This window comes from Sipha flava, unplaced genomic scaffold (genome assembly GCF_003268045.1).
Source record: "Sipha flava isolate LNK unplaced genomic scaffold, YSA_version1 119_pilon_pilon, whole genome shotgun sequence".
Taxonomy (NCBI): Eukaryota; Metazoa; Arthropoda; class Insecta; order Hemiptera; family Aphididae; genus Sipha; species Sipha flava.
Window position 1 is genome coordinate 371,014 of NW_020271745.1, and position 25,524 is coordinate 396,537.

The following is a 25,524-nucleotide window of genomic DNA, read 5'->3' on the forward strand; positions in this document are numbered from 1 at the left end:
TGGTGCTTCTTAAAAAAATTTTTAAGCGATTAAGTGCTGAAAATGTTCTTCCCGGAGTGAAAGAGGTAACTGGTAACGTGGCGAATAATTGTATAAGTATTTTAATGTTAGGTCGAAGATTGGTGCGATGAGAGAGTGAATCAAGAGCAGAATTCGGTTTTGGAATAGTATTTTGACTCTATTGTTGCCTCCATATGAACAGGTCAGCTCTAATTGTAGATGAAGTATCATCATGGAGATCTTGGACATATGTTTTAGCAGCTTTTATAATATTTTTATCGTCGTACATATTTAAATTGGCCGGAATAAGTCCTTCAAGTGGCATAACATCAATAAGCCTTTGATTAAAACGAGCATCCATTGATTCTATTAAATATTCAAGATACATTATACATATAAACACGGCCCATGGGGGGGGACTATATCGCCCTTAGCCCCCCTTGGCTACGCCACTGCTTTCGATGTCTAAACTCCGTTTAAAACTCGGACCGTTCCGACGCACTCGTTTCGATCGCACCCGGACGATCCGGTGACTCGTTGCGCGGACACCGCGCGATGGCGCGACACGATTGTTACGGTGCATTACCAGATGGGTACGAAAAGGATTTATGATTTATGTCGGACTCGAAACGAAAAACGTTCAATCGTGTGTCCCCCGCGGATCGCGTCTCGAGTGCGTACAGTGCTTCACGTGCACGCTCGGCCCCCTTTGTCCTTGCCAGCCAACACTTTCGTCTATTCAATGCTCCCGGATCCTTCGGCCGCGGAGGAATTAACTCTACGCTATCCAATTATTATTATTATTATTATTATTATTATTATTATTATTATTATTATTATTATTGAAGTTCCTCGAACCGTAATAAAAAAACGAGAACAAACGATCATTCCACAGCAAACATTTTACGCGGGTTAGTATCGATAACACTCGTTCATATTGTAATAAAAATACACGCGTATAATTACAGTAACCCATTCAACTTGGCGACAAAACTGTCAAAAGAAAGACCTTTTATAAAGTTGCCGGTTAAACGGGCTTCTTATTTTTTTTTTTTTGCTTTCATTACATCCCGTTTGACGTCAGTATTACTTGTTCGCCGGCATGCACATCATAGAGTTCGACGAGTTACTCCGTGCTTTCAAGAGTGTACTTGCTACAGGGTTGGAGTACAATATTATGTACATAGGGTGTCTAGCCCTTGTGTGTCCTTTCGTGCGTGTTCGACGGGATATTTGTACACAGACAATGCCACTACGCGATCCGAACTCGTATAAACGGAACTATGAACAAAGAGGCCGTAAGACACGTATATTATGATATCTTGTTCATAAAGAGTCAGTTCAAGGGTTACGTATGGACAACTAAACGCGGTTTCGTCGTCGCGTTTGGGCGAGTTGGCGGACTTCTCGTCCTGCAGAATTTCCTCGACCGATACACGACGTTCGGTGTAGGAAAGGAAAGAAAATAAAAAAATAATGTTCTGACCTGTCAGTAAATTATACGTGATTGCCTCACACGTCCGTGTTGGTGTACAGTGTCATTGCAACATTACGTTACAGTTCGATTTACTGCTACGTTAGCAACGTTACGTGTAATCGGCTATGTATATCGAACTCGGTGTATTGAAATTGATGATAAAAATGTAGTTTGTTATTTATAATGCAAACGATGCGCGAGTGTCCGTTGATTTCGAAAATAAGAATCCACCGAATAATTTACTCCGCGGTATGTAATGGAATAGCGCGCTGAAGGTTGTCAGGATATGATAATTTTTGCTACTTGAGTACTTACTGCAGTATTCATCACGTATAGATGTAGTGATAAATCTCACTGTTGGAAAAAACTTAAACGCGCCATTGATTTTTCCAATCCTAACACGCTGAGGAATGCGAATATTTTACTTGAAAAAATATATACAATAATAGACGATCTAAAGAAAAACGCCAAGAATGCACTGTTATACCGTAACAGCATGATGAATACCGTTTGACCGAAATCGACCACGATCTACACACATACACACACACAGACATGTATTAAAAACGTAAAAAATACACTTACACTTTGCGGGGAACACGCGAACGAGTACTGGTAACCGATCTGCTTGGACTCGGTCTGGTACGCTTGTCGCTTCAGTAGATAGGCGACCGAACCCTTAGGACAGTGGCAATGGACTGTTTGCAGCGTCCCGTTGCCTTCGCTGCGTAACGTCCACGCCATGTCGCGGAAGTAACGGCATTTGGGCAACATCTTGATGGGCTCGCACAACTATCGGGGATGAAGAAAATTGAAAAAAAATAAAAATAAAATAAATTATCATCACATTAATATATTAAAAACATTGCAGGTATAATTATGTGTCCAAACAAACCGTACATAATACTTGTACGTATAGGTACATAATATATTAATGATTTCGTTGAACAAATACCGTTTCGAACCGTGCACGGGCGTAATACGTTTTAAGACGGTAATTGTGTTTCACGGATTTTATAAAGTTTTGATTTCTTTTTCTTTTTTTTTTTAACTTTTCTCTATCGGAGATGAGAATGTAATGGTTTTATAATGTCTCGTCTGGTATTTTTCTTTTCGCCCGTAGTAAACGCTTTTCATGGCCGAGGTACCAAATCGTTATCTAATTTCACCGAGACATCGTCTAGTGATGAGATACTGTATGGTGTTCTATAGTACATTTCATTACGATTCAGTTGAAAACATTATTCGATAAGAATAAAAAAAAAAAAAAAACGCGCTTCGTAAGAGAACGCGAAGACACTTTTGGTCCACAAAAACACGTCGTGCAGGTATGTACTTGAATGTGTTGACATGCCGTTTCGAGATGGTGCCTACACCGCAACGTATCAGAAATGTAAAAAATGAAAACCCTCGATTCAGTTGCGGTTCGTTTGACAATATTTTCGAAACCAACAAAAACCTTGTGTTGCCAAGTTTCCACGAAAAGAGGAGACCATGTCCGACGCGTACCGAGAGTTTCGAAAAGCTAAAGATATCCTAAAACCCGCGGTGGTCGCCTCGGAAACTATTTCTTTTTCGAAAAACCAAAAACGCACACCGTCCGCTCCTGTGGTGTTCGAGCAGCCGATTACCGTCGCACCGATCGTAGCCGGAGAAACACGCGGTACGACGGACGTCCGCGGTTTCGAACGCCCCTCCCCTCCAATGACGTAACTTAATGATAAAGAGCCCATGTGAACATTTCCAGGCTAGGGCCCTTATTATTATTATTATTATTATAATAAAACGAATAATTTAGTATGTGTATATTACAGACTGTAGTAGAAATATCGCAAGGGATAAACGTAGTATCAAAGGAGATCTTGGGGCCCCTGTGAATCGTATACCCAACACTCCCAATAATTGCGCCACTACCCCCCCCCCCCGCTCCATCTCTCGCGTACCGAGGGATCCCGTGCACGAGTCGCGTAACCGGTCGAATAATAGGCGAACGACGACCGACGTGTCCGCGCGCAATCGTATTGCGTTCGATCCGCCCGCACATCTTTGACGCGGTCGCAGGAATCCCATTGAAATCAAAACGATCGATCACGCGGACGTTTGCAGACATATCGGTTCATACTCGTTCGTTCCGTCGACCGGTTGTGTACAACAATACGACCTAAACCTCCGACAAACTAACCTAACGGTTGGAAGCATTTTTTTTATTTTTTATGTTAATCCGGACAGCGGCTCGAGACCGTCGCGCAACTATGTTATTCTATCAATTATCAATATTATAACTATCTATTCCATTTTTTACCTTGAACTGCCTCGTTTTATCGGTGATGGTGTGCCCGTCAGCGGGCGACAGCATTTGCGAGCACGGCGGCACGCCCGGTGGACACCTGCACTGCCTCTCCACCCACGGCCATTGATACATGTCTACCTTGCTGCACACCGCCCACTTTTCGCACACCGGCAACTCTTCCTCCGAGTTCTGAAAATATAATAAAACCGTAAATACGATTACTACACGTGCCATGTGTACAGATAGACGCGCGTGCGTCGAATTACGAAACGCTACGTAACGTCGTAAAAAAAAAAAAAAAATCACATTGGTAATAGTAAAATTAGTGGACTAGTACGCCCACTTCGTGCGAGGAACATGACGCGTGTCTTATGAAACCGTTCCGATGTGTGTCGTACGCGCACGGAAAATGTACAAATCAGTCGCTACTAGTGCGTCCGAGATTCACGTCGAAGGGAACCGACGGCGCGTCTAGGGTGGCTTAACCTTACCCCTGAAACCGAAATCTAATAATAAGTCGTTTATGTGACGAGTAAGGAAACAAAAATCTTGAACATTTGATTGCGAAACCTATGCACGACGGGTTATGTTACGACGGATACGCTGCCGCCGGACGAGACAACCACGTCAAAATCGCTGCAGTCATCGCGGAACGTAAAAAAAAAAAATCAAAAACTATTACTTAGACGTAAATAATACGGAAAATTTGGATAAACGAACGCTTGTGCGGACTCCGTTTAGAACCATAGCCACGGGATATTTGCGTGTCAAATTTGTGTTCCGGACGTTCGATATATAATTAAAACACTATCCGATCGTTAACCGTCATTACTGAAGTTTTTCATTAAATTCGGTCGTCGAACCATTAATATTTACAATAAAATTTACTGTTCCCTGGTTAGTGTTCCGATTTTGACAAAAAGTCAAAATATTTCCCAAATATCTACATTCGAAAATTATACGTCCTGCGACGCAATTTGATCGTGTCCATGAGGGAGGATACGCGATTTCAACTATTTTTAAACATTTTAAAGGCGTATAAATGTATATTATTTACATCGACGATCGATATCAATTATATATATAATTATTATAATTGTATACGCGTAGAAAGTTATTGACGTTCATAGTCGCCCAACGATAACGTAACATTTGATCGCCGAGTGACGGATTTTTGTTCCACAACACGTTACAATAGTAATACCGCGTATTCGTACTAAATATTTCTACAAAACATATTGCAGCAGCGTAAACGAATAAATACGTAAAAAGTGATACGCCGGAAATATAAAAACAGGTCATTGGGAGGACACGACATCCAAACACCCAAGTCCCACCTCTCCTAGTTTTGTCACTGCATATCAACGTGATAAACAAACAGAACAAAAACATCGCGTTGAGCAACAGGTGTGCAACCGTGCAAATGCACATCGTCGACTAGTGGGTAGATTGTTTCCACGGCCCGCGGGTGAACGTGGATATTGTAATAACACGTAATGCAATAATATTACACACGGTAGATTATTGTGCCGGGGAATCGTGGGGCGTGTGGTAAGGACCAAAAAAAAAAAAAAGATTTTTTTTTTTACTACCGCACTCGCCATCCTTATTACACTTTTCGGTCGAGAAGTTGACGTCCGAATTGTTCGCATAGACTTACACGCAGGTAATAAAGGATCATCTTGATGATCGTACACATATTTATAGGGTTCATCGTTTATCGATACGTTACGAAGTGTACAGCTCGGTATTGCAAGGTTAATGACGCTGATAATTTGACAATACCACAATTTCGTTTTGATTAAATGATCGAGGCGCAGGATGATTTGTTTGTAAATTTCAACGTAACATAAAACAAGGGATACAACAATCTTCTTCACGTTAAAAGTTGAATTCGATACACGTAGCGTTGGCGGCTACTACAACACGGCTGTTGGGCTGCTGTTCGGGCAACATGAACGAGAACTCTAATCTGTTCGGACGACCCTGGTGTCACCAACGTAGAACGGGGAAACATATCCTGGAAGTCGACCAGTATTCCGAAGGAACGTTATCAGGACGGCCAGATATCGAGAGTTTGTTTCGTACGTTGTTTTTTTGGCGGCAACGTCGGTATACGGTTTTGTGTAAAAAATCACGATAAATGTTTTCAACATATGGTAAAATGGTCTAGGTTTTCAAAATGGCCTCTCGTTTTGGCGGCCGTTCGAAATTAATACGTTTTCCCTCCGGTCGTTCCGTAATAACGGAGTGGCGATATAAACCGCAAACAAAGCATCAACGTTTTCACGCCCGCAACGGAAGGCGTCCGAATCGTTCATTTTTATTTTTTATTTTTATTCCAAGAAACGCTCGTTTGCGGCAATGTAACAGAAGAATCATCCGACCGCTGCTTATCTTTTTTATCGCAATTTTTATTTAAAGATTTTATTATTTTTTTGTATACATATATTTTTTTTTAATTCGAAACGATCGTAATGATCAGACGACAAGAAACTATACGTCTAAAACGTTATTATGAATGAGCGTCAACGAAATGATTAATGTACGGAACAAAAGTAAAAGTGAATCTAACAACGCGTGTTTACATAATTCATTCCTCGGTGCTGTTTGCGATTTTAAAGTAGGATGTGGATAGCTCTTTAAATCTCAAACTCGCTGTTCGTCGATCGTTCCGACGGAATATCAATCATCGTGTTACACGTTTTTAATTTTTTTCTTTCTTCCGTCCAAACCTTTGTTCCCGAACGTTTTCTCGATCCTTTCGCAATCGGGGCGTCTTCGGTGCGGTGCAGAGAACACTTCGATACGCGCACCGATGACGGTGTTTAATCTCAATATTATGCACGTACACATTGCGTTCCGTCCGCGACGCGATTTATCATCGAAATCGTTATCGTTCGGACATCCGTCGCAAAACACGTGTAAATAAAAACAACGATTACGTGTCCGACACACGTGTCATTATTGTTAATTTAGTTTTCGCTGTTATTGTCGATATCATTACGTGCACACGAGTGGAATGACGTTCATGCCGTTGCTATACATCATTGTTATTGCGCACCACTTGTTTCCGCCGTGTTCGGTCATAATCGTCGTTGTCGCGCGCGCGCTCGAACGTACGAATGATTTCGAATTCGGTCACACCCGACACGACCTGTCCGATCTGGATGGCGTTTACGTCCGACTTCGCATCGGACGCGTTCGCCGCACTATTTGAAAAAGAATAAAAAACGAATCGTTTCGTTTTTCATCGGGTTCGCGTCTGAAACGGGTGTGATACGAACAACACGAAGGCGATTCGGATTTACACCGCGACCTACGTGCAAATCCGATAATCGCAATACGATGCGTCCGGTCCGATACGATTTCGTCATCCGATGTTGCGGCGAACGTGAGATCGCAACAACGGAGAACGATCGTGTCGGCGGTTTTGTAACAAGGTAATAATGTTAAATAATAGGTACGTAATACCCGTACCATATGTGATCAAAAACAAACCGTTTTGTTTTCCGACGCACACGACTAAACCGGTCAGATCGCGTTGGTCACGTTGGACATTCCTGTTAGTTTCCGGCAATATTTAAAATTCGTATTCATCGTGTCGTACTGCGATTATCAACATTATATAGAACTGCAGATCCAATACGAGTCACGATTCGCTGGGATGCAGGGCCGCGTTTAAGGGGGCTAAGGGGGCATTAGGGTTTATTAGCCTTGGGGCTAAACTAACTATTTAACAAAGCCAAATATTATGATACATTAATAATTATAATAGAATACCTTCAACCGTCGCTGATAAATATGATTAGTTAATGGTTAATATGGATACCTATTTCATATATTTTTTTTTGTTGTTGTTAATTATATACGTGTATGCCTAAATTTTTAAAACGGTTTCAAATTGAAATTGATACCAATAATGTAACTGTTTAACATTTGTCATTATTGTGAAAAAAAATGATTTACTTAAGAGGGACTCAAAGATATATTCTGTTATTTGAAATTTTACTGAGATTTAAAAAACAACTAACCGCGTTCTTGAACCTCCATTAGCAACCCCTCCCTTGGTGAGTGATAAAACCCGGCCACCGTTGGGATGTCGTTGCGCGTAACCGATATTTTACACGATGTGCAACATCGGGACGCAAAAGCGCACCGGTAACGGGATACAATCGGCGTTCATCGGCGCACGCGGCAAACGATAGTAGTACGTTACGTCATCGCGTTGCACTCGTTTCGCTCCGGGTCAACCGTCGTCGGCGTTGCGATTCCCGCGTTTTAACCACGCGCGCGACGTCCGCACGATTTCCGTGGGCGTCGATCACCGCCCATACACGAACGTCCGTTGAATTAACGCCGGACGAACGCGACAAGCTGCAATTCAAATCGCGACACCGTTTGATTCGCGATCGTGTCGTACCGCGCCGTTTCCGTCGGTTGAACCGCATTCGTACGTTTAGCGGTTTTCCGCGCGGTCGACCGATCGCGTTCGAATGTGAACGTGGGCGTGTACAACAACGCGCCGGACGACTAGAAATTGGTTTGGCACCGGTTCAACTATTCGCATCTGCCCGCGTCGGGACACGAAATGCGTGCGAGACGGTCGGGAAAAACTTATTGGAGGAGAAAAAAAAACCGAAAAATCAAAGAGTATCGAGCATACGAGCGGTGGTACGCGTACCCGCCTATGGCGTACTCGAAGGGGGGTGTGTTGGGGGCGATTGCCCTCCCCCGGTTGCCCAAGTTATTTGCATATATCATAAATTTACGTTAAGAAAATATTGCATTTTAAACCTTAGCTTTATTGTATTTTATTTACCTTTCTCAAGACGTGTGCAATATGTGAAAGATGTTAGTACCGCCCCCCCCCCCCCCGTAAAATGAAGTCAAATACGCCACTGGTACCCGTGATCGCAGCACAGCGGCCCAATTAGAAGGGGCGATGTACGATTGGCAACGGGGACAAGAGTGGAAAGAAAATCGACTGATCGACGGTCACGCGACCGACAATCGAGTACGTCGGTCGGACTATTTTGAACCTAAGACGCGTCGTGTACCGACACCGTTTTATGAGCGCACAAGTGTTTTCAATTTTCATACTTCCGTTTTTCCCATCGGAACGCTGGAGAAACGACGATCGATTTCAGCACGGCTGTAAAGATCAACGCACGTATCGCGGCGGTTTTGCTAATGAAAAAATAAGTAGAGAAAAAAACGGAAGCGAAACATTTTTTTTGCGACCAATGACAATACGATCTCACCGGGCGTACACCCCTCGAACGGGTTAGGTGCGGACCACGTGCACGTGACCGCGGTTTTTTCGACATTCCGCGGTAACCGTATGCAAAACAACCTGCGAAACGTCTCGAATGGCCGCCACCGCGACAGCGTGATAATTATAATAATTTTCTTTGGCCAGAAAAACAGTTTGTACAAGTTTAAAGTAATAATAATGTAACATATAAAATAAGTATCGTTTACAACTAAAATAATATTTAACAATTTAACCATGTGTAACAAGTGTTAGGCCCAATTCACCACCGAGATATAACCTCGTATCGATGCCATTATAATCAAGAAAATCAAGACAAGACATTGCCGTCAATACTTAAGATAATAATTGAATACTCGATGGGTTGTCAACTGAAGGCAACACAATATCGAGTCGACAATAATCAAGATAAATTTTATTTAGATCAAAAACATTCGTTCTTCGGCGATTTATGAATCTCCAATTATTGTTTATATTAATTATTACGGCAAACGGTGTCAGCAATTACGTATTATTATGACTGTTATTAAGATGCACATGCGTATACAGTTGTACAGTAAGTAGGCTCGTTCGACGACTGATAGGAAAACGCACGATTTCTTAAAAAAAAAAAAATGATCACTATCGACGAATGTGATAAATTATGACAACTATATTGTCATTATAAAGTGTGATATGTAAAAAAAAAATATATATATAATTTGAAATAATTTATTTTTATTTTTTTTTTTTAATCTACTCCTGAAAGCGTAACTTGTGATGGAGCAGAGACGCGGTGCGTAAAATTCATAGTGCAAATAAAATTTTCTACGCCCAGCATCCGTGTGCACATGGCGATACTTGCGATCGAAACGTCGGGGACGGACGCGTGCATTGATGATCGACATCGACACGCGGGTCCGAGTGAAAACAGAGAACGGCAAAGGGACACGAGCGCGGGATTAATAACTGGTCCGCGTTATGTAAATGCGTTGAACACGGGAAGAAAACTAATGACAATAAACAACTTCGAACCGGCAGCGTGGCGGTAGTGTGGACGGTGGGCGGTGGACGCGGAAAAGACGGCGAAACGGCGGGAGTGGACGAGGATGGAACGTGAACGGGTAGAGGGGAAACTCAAAAGCGGACGTCTCGCCGTGTCGACAGCGGCGCACGAAAATCACGCGGACGACCGACAAGGGGTCGCGGGAGGTATCCGTCCGGCCGGCGCGCGGTGGGCCCGGAGAGATCGACGGCGGACCGCGCGACATTCCGTTCGCGGAACGATCGGCTGGTCGCGCGCACACGCGCTGTCGGAAGCGAACCGTCTTGACCGGTTCCCCCGGGAGACGTCCGATGAGACGGGGGCGGCGGCGAAGGGTTTCCGTGCTGCTCGGAACTGGTTTTCTTCTCTCCCGACGACGACGACGACGACGTCGTACACCACCGCCACCGCGTGAATTCCGTGCGCGTGCGCGCGCCAAAAAAAAAAAAAAATTATAACCGGAAACGCGACGTCACGGTCGGACGCGGGCCGCGCCTCACCTGTGTTCGTTTCCTCTCCGGCCGCGCCGTTGCCACCGTCTCGCCGCGAGCGCGCGCGCGCCAAGACGACGCGACCCATCAATCACCTGTTGCCGCCGCCGTCGCCGATTGACAACTCGTAATATATTATCGCGCGCGCGCGCGCGCGCGCTCGCTAGCACCGGTTCCGTCGTCGCGTACGTCGGCCACACGACGTTATATCACTACGGCAGCCGCCATCGTTCCGAGGAACGTCGGGAAAACGTTACGCGAGGGGGGGGGAGGAACCGACCGTAACCGTAACCGTGGTGCACTCGTGGTCAGGCTGAAACGTGGGCCATCGATGCCCAATGTGTTCCGTTTTGACACGGTTCCGTACGAGGACAGTCGGCAAATCAGAAAAAACGGACGAGAGACCGGCCGGTAATACGAACATGTGGACTGCTGTCGTGTTGAAGATCGCACCGTAGCCATAGACGGTATTGAAGGACGAAAATCGCGATCAGAGAAATACGAAAATACCTAACCGTTGAAAAGGACGTGAGCCGCGGAATCGACGTAGAATGTTATTATTATTACTATTATTGATGTTTTTTTGTTGTTGTTATTGGCTGCCGTACGTGCGTGTACAATACGTAAACACGTGAGCGCATATTACGCGTTTGACGAGAATAAAGCGATTATTATTATTATTATTTGCATACATGCAACGGCGATATACGTACGAGGAAGGAGTACGCACCGCCATCCGTTGACAATTGAACGTGACGACGACAACGACGATCGTGGGAGAATTTTTTTTTTTTTTTTTACGTAAACAATCGGAATAAAAACAACGCTATTCAACGGGTCGTCGACAATATGCAGGGGGAGGAAGAGGAACCCGAATATATAATACACAAACACACACACACACGCGCGTAGCTTATAGTACGTATACGTATACATAATACGCTGCATGCACTATACGTGTATACACGTCATGGACGCATGGCGTATGAATATAATAATAATAATAATAATAATAATGGTATACGGTCTCCGACTTGTGTAGGGTCTCCGCCATCGGTTGCTGCAATGTGCCCGATTGTCCTCAGTCATCAGTAGGCGCAGCAGCAGCTGTCGAGATTTCCTGCTCTCGCCGTGTGTGTGTAATCGCAATAATCGCAGCAAGTGCGCGTATTTACACACGAGCGGTGTATTGTACAAAATGTATACGTACAATGTGCCGCGCGTAACCTAGTTTTTGAATATACGTTTTAAAGTCACGGCGCACGACGGCATCAGGACGTATATGGTGGTGTATTTCGTCCTTTTCACGGTGCACGTCGTTTCGACGAGCGGCGCAGCATAATTTATCACCGTCGCAATCGTAGGCCAGATGAACGCCGTAACCCCTAGTCGATGATGTTTTCGGTTGGTTAAAAAAGTATTCGGCGGTAATTAATTGATTTCCGACTAATAACACGTATAGAATCTATTGGTTTAACAGTCCGAAAATATTTATGTACAAAGGTTATACTAAGTGAAATAGCGTTCGGTCGTACAAACGGTTCCGGTTTTTAACGCACGCGTACAAAATTGAAACGGACAAAAAGTTCTTGCCGAAAATTCCGACGGCCGATTCACTTCGAACGCGTGCCCTTCGATATCATAGAAACGAATCAAGTCCTGTGCAGTCGGTATAGCTAGAAAGTGGATCGTATCGCGCAACGGTGTCCGTCTAACGTTAAACCGTTTCGAACATTCTATCGCTTATTGTACCAAATTTTCCGCTGCGGGTCGATGAAGAAAAAAAAAAAAAAACATCCGATATTTATTATCCACACGAACGGTAACGCGGTTACGTCCGTTGGATAGGTGCGCACCGATACGGGTACACCCGGTATTTAACCGGAAACCGTTTACCCGCGACCCGGTCGGACGAGCGGGCGGGCACGCGTGTCGTCGGCGTCCACGTTTCCGCGGAACGCGGAATTCGTACCGAAAATAATATAATGTTCGTAACGTGGAAACGACTTCAACAGGCGGCGGCCGCCGCGGTCGTACGCGAACGTGTACGAGCGCGTGTATAGGTGTTTGACACGACCGGAACCCGGCGGCACGGGAACGGACGAGGAGAGTGAGGGACGGAGAACGACGGCGACCGGACGACGACGAAGATCGGAGAAGAGAGGAATGCGAACGGGTAAAAGAGAAAAAAATATGTATATAAAAATTTATGGAAAAAAAAAAAAAAAACAGTAAGGAATGCGATGAAATATTTTTCCGTGCGCGTAAAAAAAAAAAAAATTTGACGTATCCGATTTTATACGCGTGTACAATACAAATCGGTACGATTTGTTTTGTCTCCCCCGCGCGCCCCGGCTACTCGTGCGTCGGCAAAGGGAGAAAGGAACGCGGTGACGGGCGACCGGAATACGCCCCCGTGCGGCAGCAAATGACGGGTTTCGGACGCGATTCCGGGCGCCACTCGATCTCGCTCTCGTATTTACGCGCGCGCGCGCACATAACAAACCCGTACATAATATATAAATAATGTTTAAACGCGCGGACGGACGGACGCCAGTCGCCCGCCAAGTAATCGAGGACCGTCGCCGCCGTCCGCGTAATAATATAACGACGACGCGGGGAACGCGTGTGGCGCCGGTCGAGAACTCCACGCACGCATACGCGCGCGGTTCATGTGGTCGTCTGCGGCGCCCCGGGAACGCGTTTCGCCTCGGTCCGCGTGCGCCGTTCGCACGGAAGAGAAATTGAACGTACCGAACGAAAACGGCCGGCGGCCGGTGCCTCGTATCCGCCGTGCCCGGCTATAGTCCGGTCGGTAGGCCACGAGACCCTTAACCTCGGGGTCGTGGGTTCGAGCCCCGCGTTGCACGTCACTTTGTCGTCGATCAAAACCGTACGTATGAAACCCGAAAAAAACGTAGTAACAATTAAAATAACGCATACGTTTCCGCCGTAGTCGTCGAGTCGCACGACTGCCACGAACAACCCCTTTATCGGTTCGTTCTCTCTCTTACATACATTTAGGCACCTATAAATAATAATTATAATAATTTGCTTACGTGCTAATAGGAGTTAATAAAAATAAATGTTTACGCTAGCTCATTTTCTATTGTGACATTAATATGGCCTGGATTTGAATCGCCTAATACTACAGTTCCGTCCCTTTCGGACCCGCGTTCGTACTTTTCCCGGGATTCGATACGTCCAGCCCTTTCGAGACCGATTCGTGCGCGGTCCAAACGCGAACCTAGGTGCAGCGCGCCCGCTAACCGAGAAACCCATTACGTACGAGACGGCAGTGGCTTACCCAGAAATATTTTATGGGGGAGGGGTACAACATTTTTATTTTATTCGTTCTCTAATTATAATTATGGTTTAATGCAATACCAACAAATTACTGTTAATGACTATAGCAGGAGTCGCCAACTGGTCGATCTTTCTACGAATATAGATCGATCGTTACAAAAATTAATTTCACCACTATCGGTCGATCGCGTAATAAATAATGGGAAATATTAAATTATTATTATTATTATTATTATTATTATTATTAAGAAAGAACAATAAATATTGTTATTCTTTGGAGATATTTTTTTTTTTGTTCATCAAACAAATCTCTAATAGAAATATCTATAATACCTAAATTCTCCTGAATGTCGATCATCAAGGACTTAACATTTCAAATGTAGCTTACTTGTTTAAAAGGGTTTGCGACCCCTGAACTATAGTATGATTTATACATTATAGGTATATTATATAATCTATAAACTTTGTGTATTGATTTTAAATGGAGGGCTCCAGACCTGAAAACCCTCCGTTGGTTACGTCCCTGCGAGACACCGACGAATAGTTCGAACTTGACTCGTGGGGCAACGCTTTCGATCCATCACATCACCGATTCTCGTACTTGTACGCACATATTACAAAACAAAAAAAATGTAACGATACGTGCCTTCGTCACGGTGATCACCGTTTTCGATCATTTTTAATTTGTATTTCAATGTGGAAGTCGAGCGCGTACTCATACATTACGCTTTACGGTACTGCCAACGTATCGCGATTTGTGATGACGGATCGTTTGAACACGGTGTTCAGAGGTTGCGACGATCAAAACCGGTGAAACACATACTAACGAACGTAAACCCTGAACTCGAATGCAAAACGAAAACGAAATGACTCCGTTTTGAAATGTACAAGTGTAATCAAAATTCATAAAGGAAACACTACCATCACATATCGTGTCATTATACCTACTACGAATATTTGTGGTCAAAAACGACAACGTTTTTCAACCCATCATCTTTATGTAACCATGTTTTAACGATTGTAAAAAAAATGAAATGTAAAACGACTAGACAACTGATTATATTTTTAAAACAACTCTAACATTGATTGACGTATAATTATTACGTACAATGACTAAGCTCTTTAAAACAGTCATTTTTAAGTTATTAATTATACTTATCCGTATGATAATAATTGTATTATCATTAATTATTTCAAGCGTTCAAAAGTTGTTTGATTACAAATGACAAATGTTTGTTTTGGATTTAGTATTATCTTCGCGTAATGTTTAATATTCAATGATATATCGCGTTAATATGATTCGAAATATTCGAGTAAGCATTAAAGTAAGTTTCAATAACAACTGTAATAATAACAGTAAGCATAACTTAAAGGTATACTATGCGTTTTTAAACACAGAACGCTATGTGTACTAAAGGGCAATGATTTTGTAAAGATCCACTCGAAACGTAGATAAAGGATGTTTTGGGATGCACTTGAGAATGTGTAGTGGCGATCGGCAGTGATTTAACCGAGCATGCCACGTGTGTGTATGTATTAAAATAACATTAATGTAGACTGTCCCAATTCTATATCCTTCACGGCCACACGTGTACGTCGAACCGGATCAATTATTATAGTGTGTACACCCGCCGAAAACCATCGTCCATCCTATTTTTTCCGTAAAAACTTATCGAGATTCGTCAGTACTACCCGATTTCCTCCTTTCGTCCTATAATTATAGATAAATATTAAATTTATTATAAGTGATCAGTATCGCGTCAGTCTTATTCTTTTTTTTTAACAAAAAATGTTTGAAACTATAAATATTATTAATATTTTTTTTTGCACGCGTAGGCTATGTTATTATTACTCTAGTCGTATTTCTTTTATTTTTCCATTTGAGAAAAATCCTTTCTGTACCGTTATATTATTGTTTGTTAAGTTTTCTAGAAGTTAACGGTAATCATATAACCACCACATCACGATCTTACTCTTAGTATACTTCACTCTTATAGAGTACTCAAATTATAATTATGAATACATACATATAATAATATCATGAGCTATATTTATAATGCATCCAGTGGGTCTAATTTAAATACATTTTTCACGTGCCTGCATTAAAAATAAAATGTTCTCCGAAACAGCAAACCTTGCATCGTATTAAATCAATCTAAATCAATTAAATAAACGTTTATAAATCGACAACGTTTTTTTTTTTTTCTTTCATTAGTCATGTACGTCACGCGTGCCTTGTACCACTATTACTCGGACATAATATTAAACGTATTGATTGTTTTTACAATTCGATTGAAATTCTATAAATATGATTTTTTTATATACTAATTACTGGACTCTGTGGAATAAAAAAATAATAAAAAATTTCATCGAAGATCTAAAATCAGGTGTACTTATTTTCATTTCACTAACGCGTTCCGGTCGAGATTAAAATTCTAACATTTACGACTGACGTATGTAAGTTTAATAATAAGATTATACATTATGCTGTACGATAAATTTTACTGGTAAATGACATCGACTAGTTTGATTGATAATTTCAACATCTACGAAATGTACAAATCCCTATTGTTCGCTATGACGTGCTCAAATTATGCAAAACGGTGTATTTTCCAAACGATTCCTTATGGCAGACCGTAACTCGCAGGATACGCATTAAAATTCGTAGTCGATCGCTTTTACATTCGCTACATTCAAGAATAGGCGATACGAACGGTGTGCCAGGGTTGTTGGTAAACAAAAACCTGACCCTGCGACACGGGCGAATTGTCGTTCGCGTATTGGCCACCTCGTCGCGGGCTCCCGTCCTCATCACTTGTGCGTTGAAATGCTCCGTGGAAAAATCGTCAAATGCCCTGTCTCAAGGACATGCCGCGATGATACATAATGGTTTTTTTCATTTACTTATGTGTATTTTTTTCGTTACAGACTCATCGACGAGGACACGAAGAGTAGAGGGACTTACTATAATTATAACCCAACAAAAGACCGTTGGTGAATGTTTATACGACCGCGATGTTTGTATACGCACACGCACGCACTGTTGGTATGTGTGTGTACACGCAATACGAAAATATCTCAGTATGTTTGTGTGCGTGAGCGCATGCGTACGCAGCCGCTCGTGTGTGCGTGTGATTCGCTTTGTTTTAGGGTGCCAACGAATGGAAAAGGAGGGAAAAACAACAGTGTTATCGAACGCGCGCGGCATTCCGATGGTCTGGCGTATTCCTTTTGTGCGAGAAGATAATCACACACGATCCTCGGCCGTAGTCCTCGGTCGCCCCCCCGAGGTGAGGGGGCACGGACACGTTGTTATTCAAATCCACTCGTAAATCAATATCCCTCCCTCTGCACGACCACCATTGGCAAAATGGAAAATAAAAAAATAATTCGAAATTAACTATTATATTCTTTTCTCCGGACAGTGATAATAAAAAAAAATAAAAATACACATGCATATGCATATACGTGTGCGCTCACATTTTATTTATTTATTTTTTATTGTGATACAGCCGTGTGCGCGCGCGCGTATTATTATCTTGTACACGTATTTACGTACCAGAGGCGTACGGTGCGCGCACGCGCACGGACGCGTGTAAACCTCCAGATTCGCGCACCTGTTGATTTGCTCACGGAGAAGAACGTTAAAAATCATCGTCGCACAGAAGCCGTTGACTGCCGTGAGTAATTTTACAAACGAACCGTATTACGTCCGGCGCAGTGTAGTGTTCGAGAAATGTTAACGACAAAAAAAAAAATAATATATAGCTTATATACCTATACACACACACACACACAATTATTATAGTGATGAGCCTGAATAAAAAAAAAAAAAAAAAACAATCCAAAGTTAACCGCATATACGACCAATGGAATGTAAGGTTGGACATTTTGTTTGATTATATTTTATTTCGTTGCTTGTGGTTATGAGGTGTACGTACACGTTGGTATTTATTCCGAATGGCTAGATGAACAAAACCAGTTCAAAATAGAGAACTTGATTTGATGACGAGCGGAAAAACATCTAAACATTCTAAATCGGTGGCGCGACCAGATAAATATTTTTCGGGGAGGGAGGGTTTATTGATTTTCTATTCTCTCTTCTAATCTAGTACCAACGTTTTGATTTTAATGATTTATTAAAATCAAAAATTTGGTAAAGGCGAGTTAAAATAAAAAATCTGTTATTATTTAATTTGTTGAAACTGTGAAAATTGTTTGATGGTGATCTAATACTTTACCTATGTTTTATAATGGTTGTATATCTTACAAAATAAGAGAGACATTTCTGGGGAGGGGAGTTATAACTCGTTAACCCTCCCTGGCTACGCCACAGTTCTAAATAGCATAGCGAAAAATAAATATGTTTATATATATGTATAAATTGTTGTCATTAACGCTTCTTCGAAACGTTCACATTTTCTGTATCTGTTTTTTAACGTTCAAAATCCAATGACACATTAACATAAATGTAATATTATTTCACATTCAAATCGACCCTACTGGTATAATAAACTTATAACAACAATATTAATTTGGTTTTAACATGACCATCAAAAAAAAAAATAATATATTCAATTCAACACAACTTTACGTTTTATGTTATGCATTTGTAATTTTTAAAAAACATTCAATCTCTATTCGAGAGTGTATTTTGTATATTAACATTTCAAAACGGTTAAATACGCGTAAAGAAAAAAAAACATCAAACCATGGTATGAGGTTTCAACTGCTGCAGATATCTTTCACGATTTAAAACTTTAAAGAAACGTACACGCAGTGTACATTTTGTATTCATACATATTATACACATAATAAGGATTCGTTTCCGATCGTTCGCGGGATGAATATGATTTTTTTGTTATACGAACGACGAGGAAGAAAAAGAAAAAAAAAGTCACCAACACAAAAGAGCAATTGGTTTTGATAATGGCACATGACAAATGGGAAAACGGTGGTTTATAGACAGCGTCGGAATTCCAAAACACGGAGGACGGCCGTTAGCAGCGGGTGTACGGCCGCGACAAGAATCCCCAGGGGCGTGGGTGTATAGACGCGCATATACGCACTGTATATTTTGTTCGGCTGACCTTTCCACCGAAAAAGACATTTATCCTTTTGTGTAATGGATCCCCCCGTACCGGAAGCGCGGATCAAAAACGCACTCACCAACACACATATATTACATTATATACGAACGCACATATATTCACATGCACACACATACATACATATATAAATATATATATAATATACAAGACCATGGCACGTCCTTATACACAAAAAACCCATTGACCCTATCCGCAGGACCGGATGTTCCTTATCGCTCACGCCTATCCTAGAACCGCATTCCTTACAACGTCGAACTGGACAAAGTATGTGCCCAGCGGGTAAACAACGGGGGGAAAAAACGTAATATAAAATTTTTTTTATTATTATTATTATTATTATTATTATTATTATTATTATTATCATTATTATTATTATTTAACAATATTTTTTCCGTCTGTTTCCGTTCTACCAGATTTGGCCGGTAAATTAACCGGAACGGGGTTTTTCTTTCTCTCAGTAAAAGAGGGAAGCATATATAATATAACGTGCAGGTCGTCATCGTCGTCGTCGTCGTCGTAAACAGTATAATACGCTTGTGTAGACATATATATATAATACGTATTGCACGGCTCGCCGTCTATTTAAAGTGACCACTAAGTCGACGCAAAAGGAAAAAAAATAAATAAAAAAACCCTATACGCCACGTCTCACGGGTTAATAATTTTCGGAGGTTTTAATATTATTATCATTGTTATTATTATTTTTCCGTCCTCCGGTCCTTTTTTTTTTTTTCTATACACATGCACGTCGATTTTTTTTTTACACCCCCTCGAACGAAAACCAGTAGCAACCGCATTAAGGCAAATGATACGGTCCCGCGGTCGTCCCTCCGCGTCGTTGCGGCACACGGTAGCCACTGCGGTGCACGGTGTGTTACACGCAGCGGCGGCGACAATGATTCACATTTCACGTTGCGCGCGATGAATACCTAATGCACGCGGGAGTTGGCCTGCGCGTTTAGGAGACCCAGGGGTTTATTGGTACGTATACGCGGGTATACCCTTCAGCAGATTTTCGATATTCCACGTATACCTAATGTAAAATATTATTTTACGGGTATACGCTTCAAAAATAACTCGAAAACCAAAACTGAATACCAGTTCACTGGAAAAATTGTTTTAAACCGTGAAGTCTAAATGAAATATTTATCTGTTAAGGATTACAGTGAGGATTGGTAAGTTTAAAGTATTTTAAGTTCAAAATAACATTTTGAATAATAGATATTATTAAATATTATATGGAGTATGGAAATTCAGTCCGGGGTTCTTAAATCATTCAATTTATAACGCGTGGCAAACGTATATCTTGCGGTGTTGTATTTTATTGTATTATTAGAAGTTACAAACATATTAGGGATTGATTTAATTTATTCGAAGGTAATGAGAACATTTTTTGAGGTTAATATCTATATATATATATATATTTATTTTTTTAATGCGTATACCCTTAAATATATTTACCGGTACACCACTGCCCGAGAGAAAATTAATTTGTACCACTCGGACAGGAAGTGTATAATGTTTGTATATTTATACCGACGACATCGAAACAAACGGACGGACGGACGGAATTTACCTGTTGACTTTGCACTAGGAAATAAGCATAATGTTCGGCCGATCGAAACGTTGTGAAACTATATAATAATTTTGGGCCGTGTCGATACATCGTATTGTTGTTATTATACGTGTACGTACACGGTTTTGTTTAATTGTCGCCACAGGTGTATAATTTCGTCTGGTCCTCGCGTACGGAAGTGCGAACGATGACACGGCGAAACGATTTACCGTACAGAAAGGTTTAATATCGATTCGACAACGTGTTCGTATTTGATTACAGTAATAGTCATTTTCGCGGCCCGCAAAAGTTTAACAAATTGGTTTGGAAATACGTACGACACGTCCGTTTTCGACGCGGGAATGAATATATAATAGCACTTTATTATTATTATTATTATTTTATCCGAACAACGAGTTTAACGGCATTAATTTTATACAATATTGATTTGGTCGACGGCCCACGCTCTGCCACCGCGACACGTAGTATAGGTATCTTTAGGTATTTATAAACATTTTTGTTTCATTCTAGAGAAATGACACGCTAATGCCTTTTTAAAAGTATATTTATACATATATAATCCGTCCAAGTGCCTACGGTGTAATATGTAAATGTGAAAGTTTATAAATGTTCCGATTGCGATTCTACTAGAAATTTACAACCGATGATGTGTATATTTATAACATATTCCGAACCATTCGTGCATACGTGAAACTGGTATCGCTTTGGTACAATTGTACAGTTTACAATTCGTTAAAAATTATTCGTACTCATTATCGGAACTGCTAATCATTCGAAACGAAAGCCTAAGAGTGTTGGTCGTGATTGGTTTAAAATCTATTTTCATTAGTAATGAGTACATCATAGGTATCAATTACCTATGAAACACTATTCGAAAAGTGACCAATGATTTCAAATTTATATAGCTTTGTTCGAGGATTATTGCACAAACTCGTCAAATTTCAAATAACAGCTGTCTAAAAAAATAAAATGTCATTAACGTGGCATCAGTAACTTGACTACATTTCGGAACTATCGACGAGAAAACATCGAATGGAATTTCAGATAATGTAACAAATCGCATCAATTTTTTCACGTTCGTAAAAACGTTACGTGCGTTTATTAGAATAGTGTTTTAATTACGCGCGTGGTTTCCGTGTGTTATTGTCATTTACGTCGAGATGGACGTTGAAAAAAAAAAAATTCGGTTCGTTTAAAATAAATTACATCATCGGAGACGTCATTCGTGCGGACGGACCATCGCGTTCGCGTTAAATTCCGTTCGTTAAAACACGTCCCGTAGTAAAAAAAAAAAAATAATTCACAAAATGTTTATGCGCTTATTATCGTTTGAAACGAGGAATTAAAAATCCGTAAACGACTTTGGCCGAACAAGAACAGTGCCTACGAAGTCGCCTAGGCGTTTTATTGTTGTCGTTTTACTATCATAGAGAGGTAACTGCTGCACGGACGCGCAGACTCCGAATAATCCGACGTAAACGTCACGACGAATCGAGCGAATGCCGTCGTCGGATAATAATTTGCGCGGTGCATTATCGCGTGCCGGACGACGGCGGAGCGCGTTGGAAAAAAATAAAAACGTCCGTAAAAGGTGTACGAAAATTTCACGGGCGATAAAAACGAAATTAAATCGTCGTCCTGCATCCTCCGATCGGATTTAACGACATTCGTTAACGGACCAAGGTCGGGTTCGGGACAAGAACTGTTACGCAGTTCACCGTACGACGGCGGATTACGGGCGCGGAATCGCGAACGAGCATTCTCCTGTTGCTGCGGTCGCCCGGCGCCTAAAACGACGAATACAATTCAATCGCGCTGGCAAATTGGAAGGGGGAAAAAAACGGGAAAATAATTCAAAATAAAAAAACACCATTCACCATTGATTAACGACGATTACAAAACAATGTCTACCGCGGCGATGCGCATACGTGTAAACACATATTATTGTACACATTTCACAGCGTAGTACAGCCGAACTCGTGTGAGTACGTACATATGTACGCGTAATCGTTTCGAACCGTTTCTCATTTGATTCGGTAATGACATGTTATCTCATGTACAGGAATACGTGTCGAAAGTTTCGTTTAAAAAAACGAAAACATTGTATGCTTATCCGAATTGTTGACCGAAAACGCACGAAAAATCGACTACCCGACTTGAAAGTGCGGCTGCTACACAGCAAATTATTAATGCGACATATTTTATGTTACGAACAATATTTGTTTGAAGTTTGAAAACGTCGGCGACGGTGAAGAGAATAAAAATGGAAAATGAATTGCACAGTTCATGACGTGTCGAATTTAAAATCAATTTCCCAATTATTATTGTTATAACTGAAAATAAAAACAATGCACGCTGCATCGACATTTATGGTTTAGCTTTCTGGGTCCAACGAACTTGAACATCGACTCTATGTCATTCGGGTGTTGGGTGTTAAAGAACATAATTACGTTCGCAATTCAAGTAAAACGTAGCACTCCCGTAGTCCTATGCTATAAGGGATTTTCAAGTGTTCCGATGGTTTTATAATATATACACTTTTATCTCGTGTTCTCGAGTACGTAATTGAATTCCCAAAATAGAATCTACATATCATGATCGTATATTTCGGTGTTTATAAACTAAGTTTTACCTCGACGGTGTTCTCATTGCGGACCGGTCGATCGGAGAAAAGTCTGGAATGAATGCGTTCAAGGTTTAACGAAAATATCCTACATTCATGTTTTTGTTCTTCGACCGGGATCCCTAGGCCCAAAACCAGTTTCGGCCGAGCTCGAATACAATATTATTATAATTGTACGTGGTATTATATTATATATCAGTCGTTACAAAGCACCTACACGTGTGATTCCGTGGAGGCTCCGCCGTGCACATAGGTACCTACTATCCCGAGGCCAATACTCCGTTCGTCGTTCTCGCAGTCGGATTTGACGGGGGCCGGAGCCGGGGGAACGATAATATTATTGTGTAATATACATGTACACGTATATACAACTATAGGCCAACGGCCGCTTAATTCGTCGGTAAACTCATACATCGTGCTACACACATATGTGTACGATATATAGATATTGTGTACGTCTCGCGTACCACTCGTACAATGTACAATATTAAGATTGTATTGTGTACCGACGGACGAACGACGTATTGAAGGGCGCGAAAAAATGGTGGGCAATATTATAAGTACGGTAAAAATGTGAGAAACATGCAATAAATGTGTTTTCAAATATGCTCAATATTTTAACCGTTAAAATGGCTCTCCGAGAAGGCGAAATCATAACTTCGCATTATGCTACTCCAAACCGTGCGCGAGCGTACAGACAGATTATTATTTTCTCTGGCGCGCATCTCAAGTCGTTCGTTATCGTTTAAATGTCATTTAATATTTTTCCACTAATCTGCTCGGGTTGACGATTCGTTTTATTTGTTCAATGCGTTCTATTATCGGCCGCTGTCGCGTTGAATACGTGTTTTAAGTCGTATAAACATTACGCGCCACAAAGAGGAATTCATTATGTTCGGGTTGTTTTACCGCGGAAACACAAAACATGAAGAAAGAAAATAACCGTTTATCCCCGTATCTAACCTGTTGTCGCTTTCGAAATTCGACATCCCTACGGACCTCGTGCTCCCCTTCCACCATTTCTAATAGGATACACGTCGCCGGAAAATACGTGCATCTACGCGCGTAACGATCCGACAAAGCTTTGCGTTCGTCGGGAAAGAGATTTCGGGGGAACACGCGATCCGATCGTACCAGCTTCGTGTTCGAACCACCGCCGACCGATCTAGTTTATAATATAAATACAAACAGTGTTCACGCCACTCGCGATAGTAAGAACGAAGGACGGAAAAAACTCCGCGCGCGCGAGAAAGTGTATCGTCCGTACGATCTCCCGGGCGGTCCGTGTACAACACGGTGGCGCCAGTGCGCGACAAAGCTGTGCGGCCAAATCTTGTTCCGCGCGACAGGACTAGCGGAACGGCGACCTTCGGGCCACGTGACGAAGGATACGTGCCGCAGGGCCGGGACAATGTCCAACCCTCCGCGTGCCGTCCCGTCAACGGGTAGACGCTACGGTTAGAAAAAACGTACTCACCCCGGTCTGATAAAGCACCCTGACCGCGGACGCCTCATGCCTGAACCTCCTGGGTTGTTGCTGCGACTCGACGACGATCAGCTGCTTCGCAGCCACGGGCCGCCGGTCGTCTCGCATGTCGTTGTCGTCAACGCCGACGAAGCCGACGTTGGTCACCAGTTCCATGGTCATTTTCGCGGTGATCGACTCCTCCACCGCCGGTGCTGATGCTGCTGCAACCGCCGCGGCCGCCGAAGCCGATGATACCGCGGCCACCCACACCAACGCGGCCGCCATGTAGAACGCTAGTGTTTCAGCGCGCGGTCCGACCATCGCGCATCACCAGCCCCCCTGCACGTTCTACGAGAAACCAGCTGGAGATAACCGCGCGCGCGTTCCTCTTCTGCTTCTTCTGTTCGTCTTCCGCGACGGCGCGTGTGCAACGTGTTCGCGCACTCGAACTCGGCTCGGCTGAACTGAACGGTGTTTTCTTTCGGATCGCGTGCGATCCGAAGCGAGATGTCTCGTTGACGCGATGAAAAAAAAAAAAAAAAAATGAATAAATAAAAAATTATAGAAGCGCACGAAAACGCGAAAAAAAAAATGTTTCAATCGAACATCAGACGGAACAGATGTAATTAAACCGGTAAAACGTGTAAAACCGTGTACTGTACGGAAATATCGCACGCGTCGTAATATATCAATAGAACAACAACAAAATAATAATTATTATTTCACCGCGTTGTAAATCGACGCTAAGGTGGCGAACGTGACCCGTGACACCAAAGTGTGTGTGACCGTTGACGATCGCGGACGGTGTGTGAGCCGTCGTCGTCGTCGTCGTTGCCGTCGTCGTTGCCGCTGCCGCCGCCGCCGCCGCCGCCGCCGCCGCCGC

The 25,524-nt window shown here is 42.3% G+C and overlaps 1 protein-coding gene across 1 annotated transcript; it reads right to left on the reverse strand.

The window, feature by feature from the left end:
* Positions 1-1,993: 1,993 nt before the first annotated feature.
* LOC112693907 (protein giant-lens) lies at positions 1,994-25,461 on the reverse strand. The gene is made up of 3 exons (XM_025569165.1): positions 24,651-25,461; positions 3,780-3,956; positions 1,994-2,269 (listed from the first exon to the last, which is right to left on the reverse strand). Exons 1-3 carry the CDS (start codon positions 24,960-24,962, stop codon positions 2,009-2,011), a joined length of 750 nt encoding a protein of 249 aa, XP_025424950.1. The 5' UTR covers positions 24,963-25,461; the 3' UTR covers positions 1,994-2,008.
* Between the last annotated feature and the right edge of the window lie 63 nt (positions 25,462-25,524).

Excerpts from the sequence above, each read along its gene's own strand:
- LOC112693907 (XM_025569165.1), bottom strand. The coding sequence starts at position 24,962 with ATGGTCGGACCGCGCGCTGAAACACTAGCGTTCTACATGGCGGCCGCG. Across the intron at positions 3,957-24,650 it reads GGGTGCTTTATCAGACCGGG|AACTCGGAGGAAGAGTTGCC; the intron begins GTGAGTACGTTT and ends TTATATTTTCAG. Across the intron at positions 2,270-3,779 it reads ATAAAACGAGGCAGTTCAAG|TTGTGCGAGCCCATCAAGAT; the intron begins GTAAAAAATGGA and ends CATCCCCGATAG.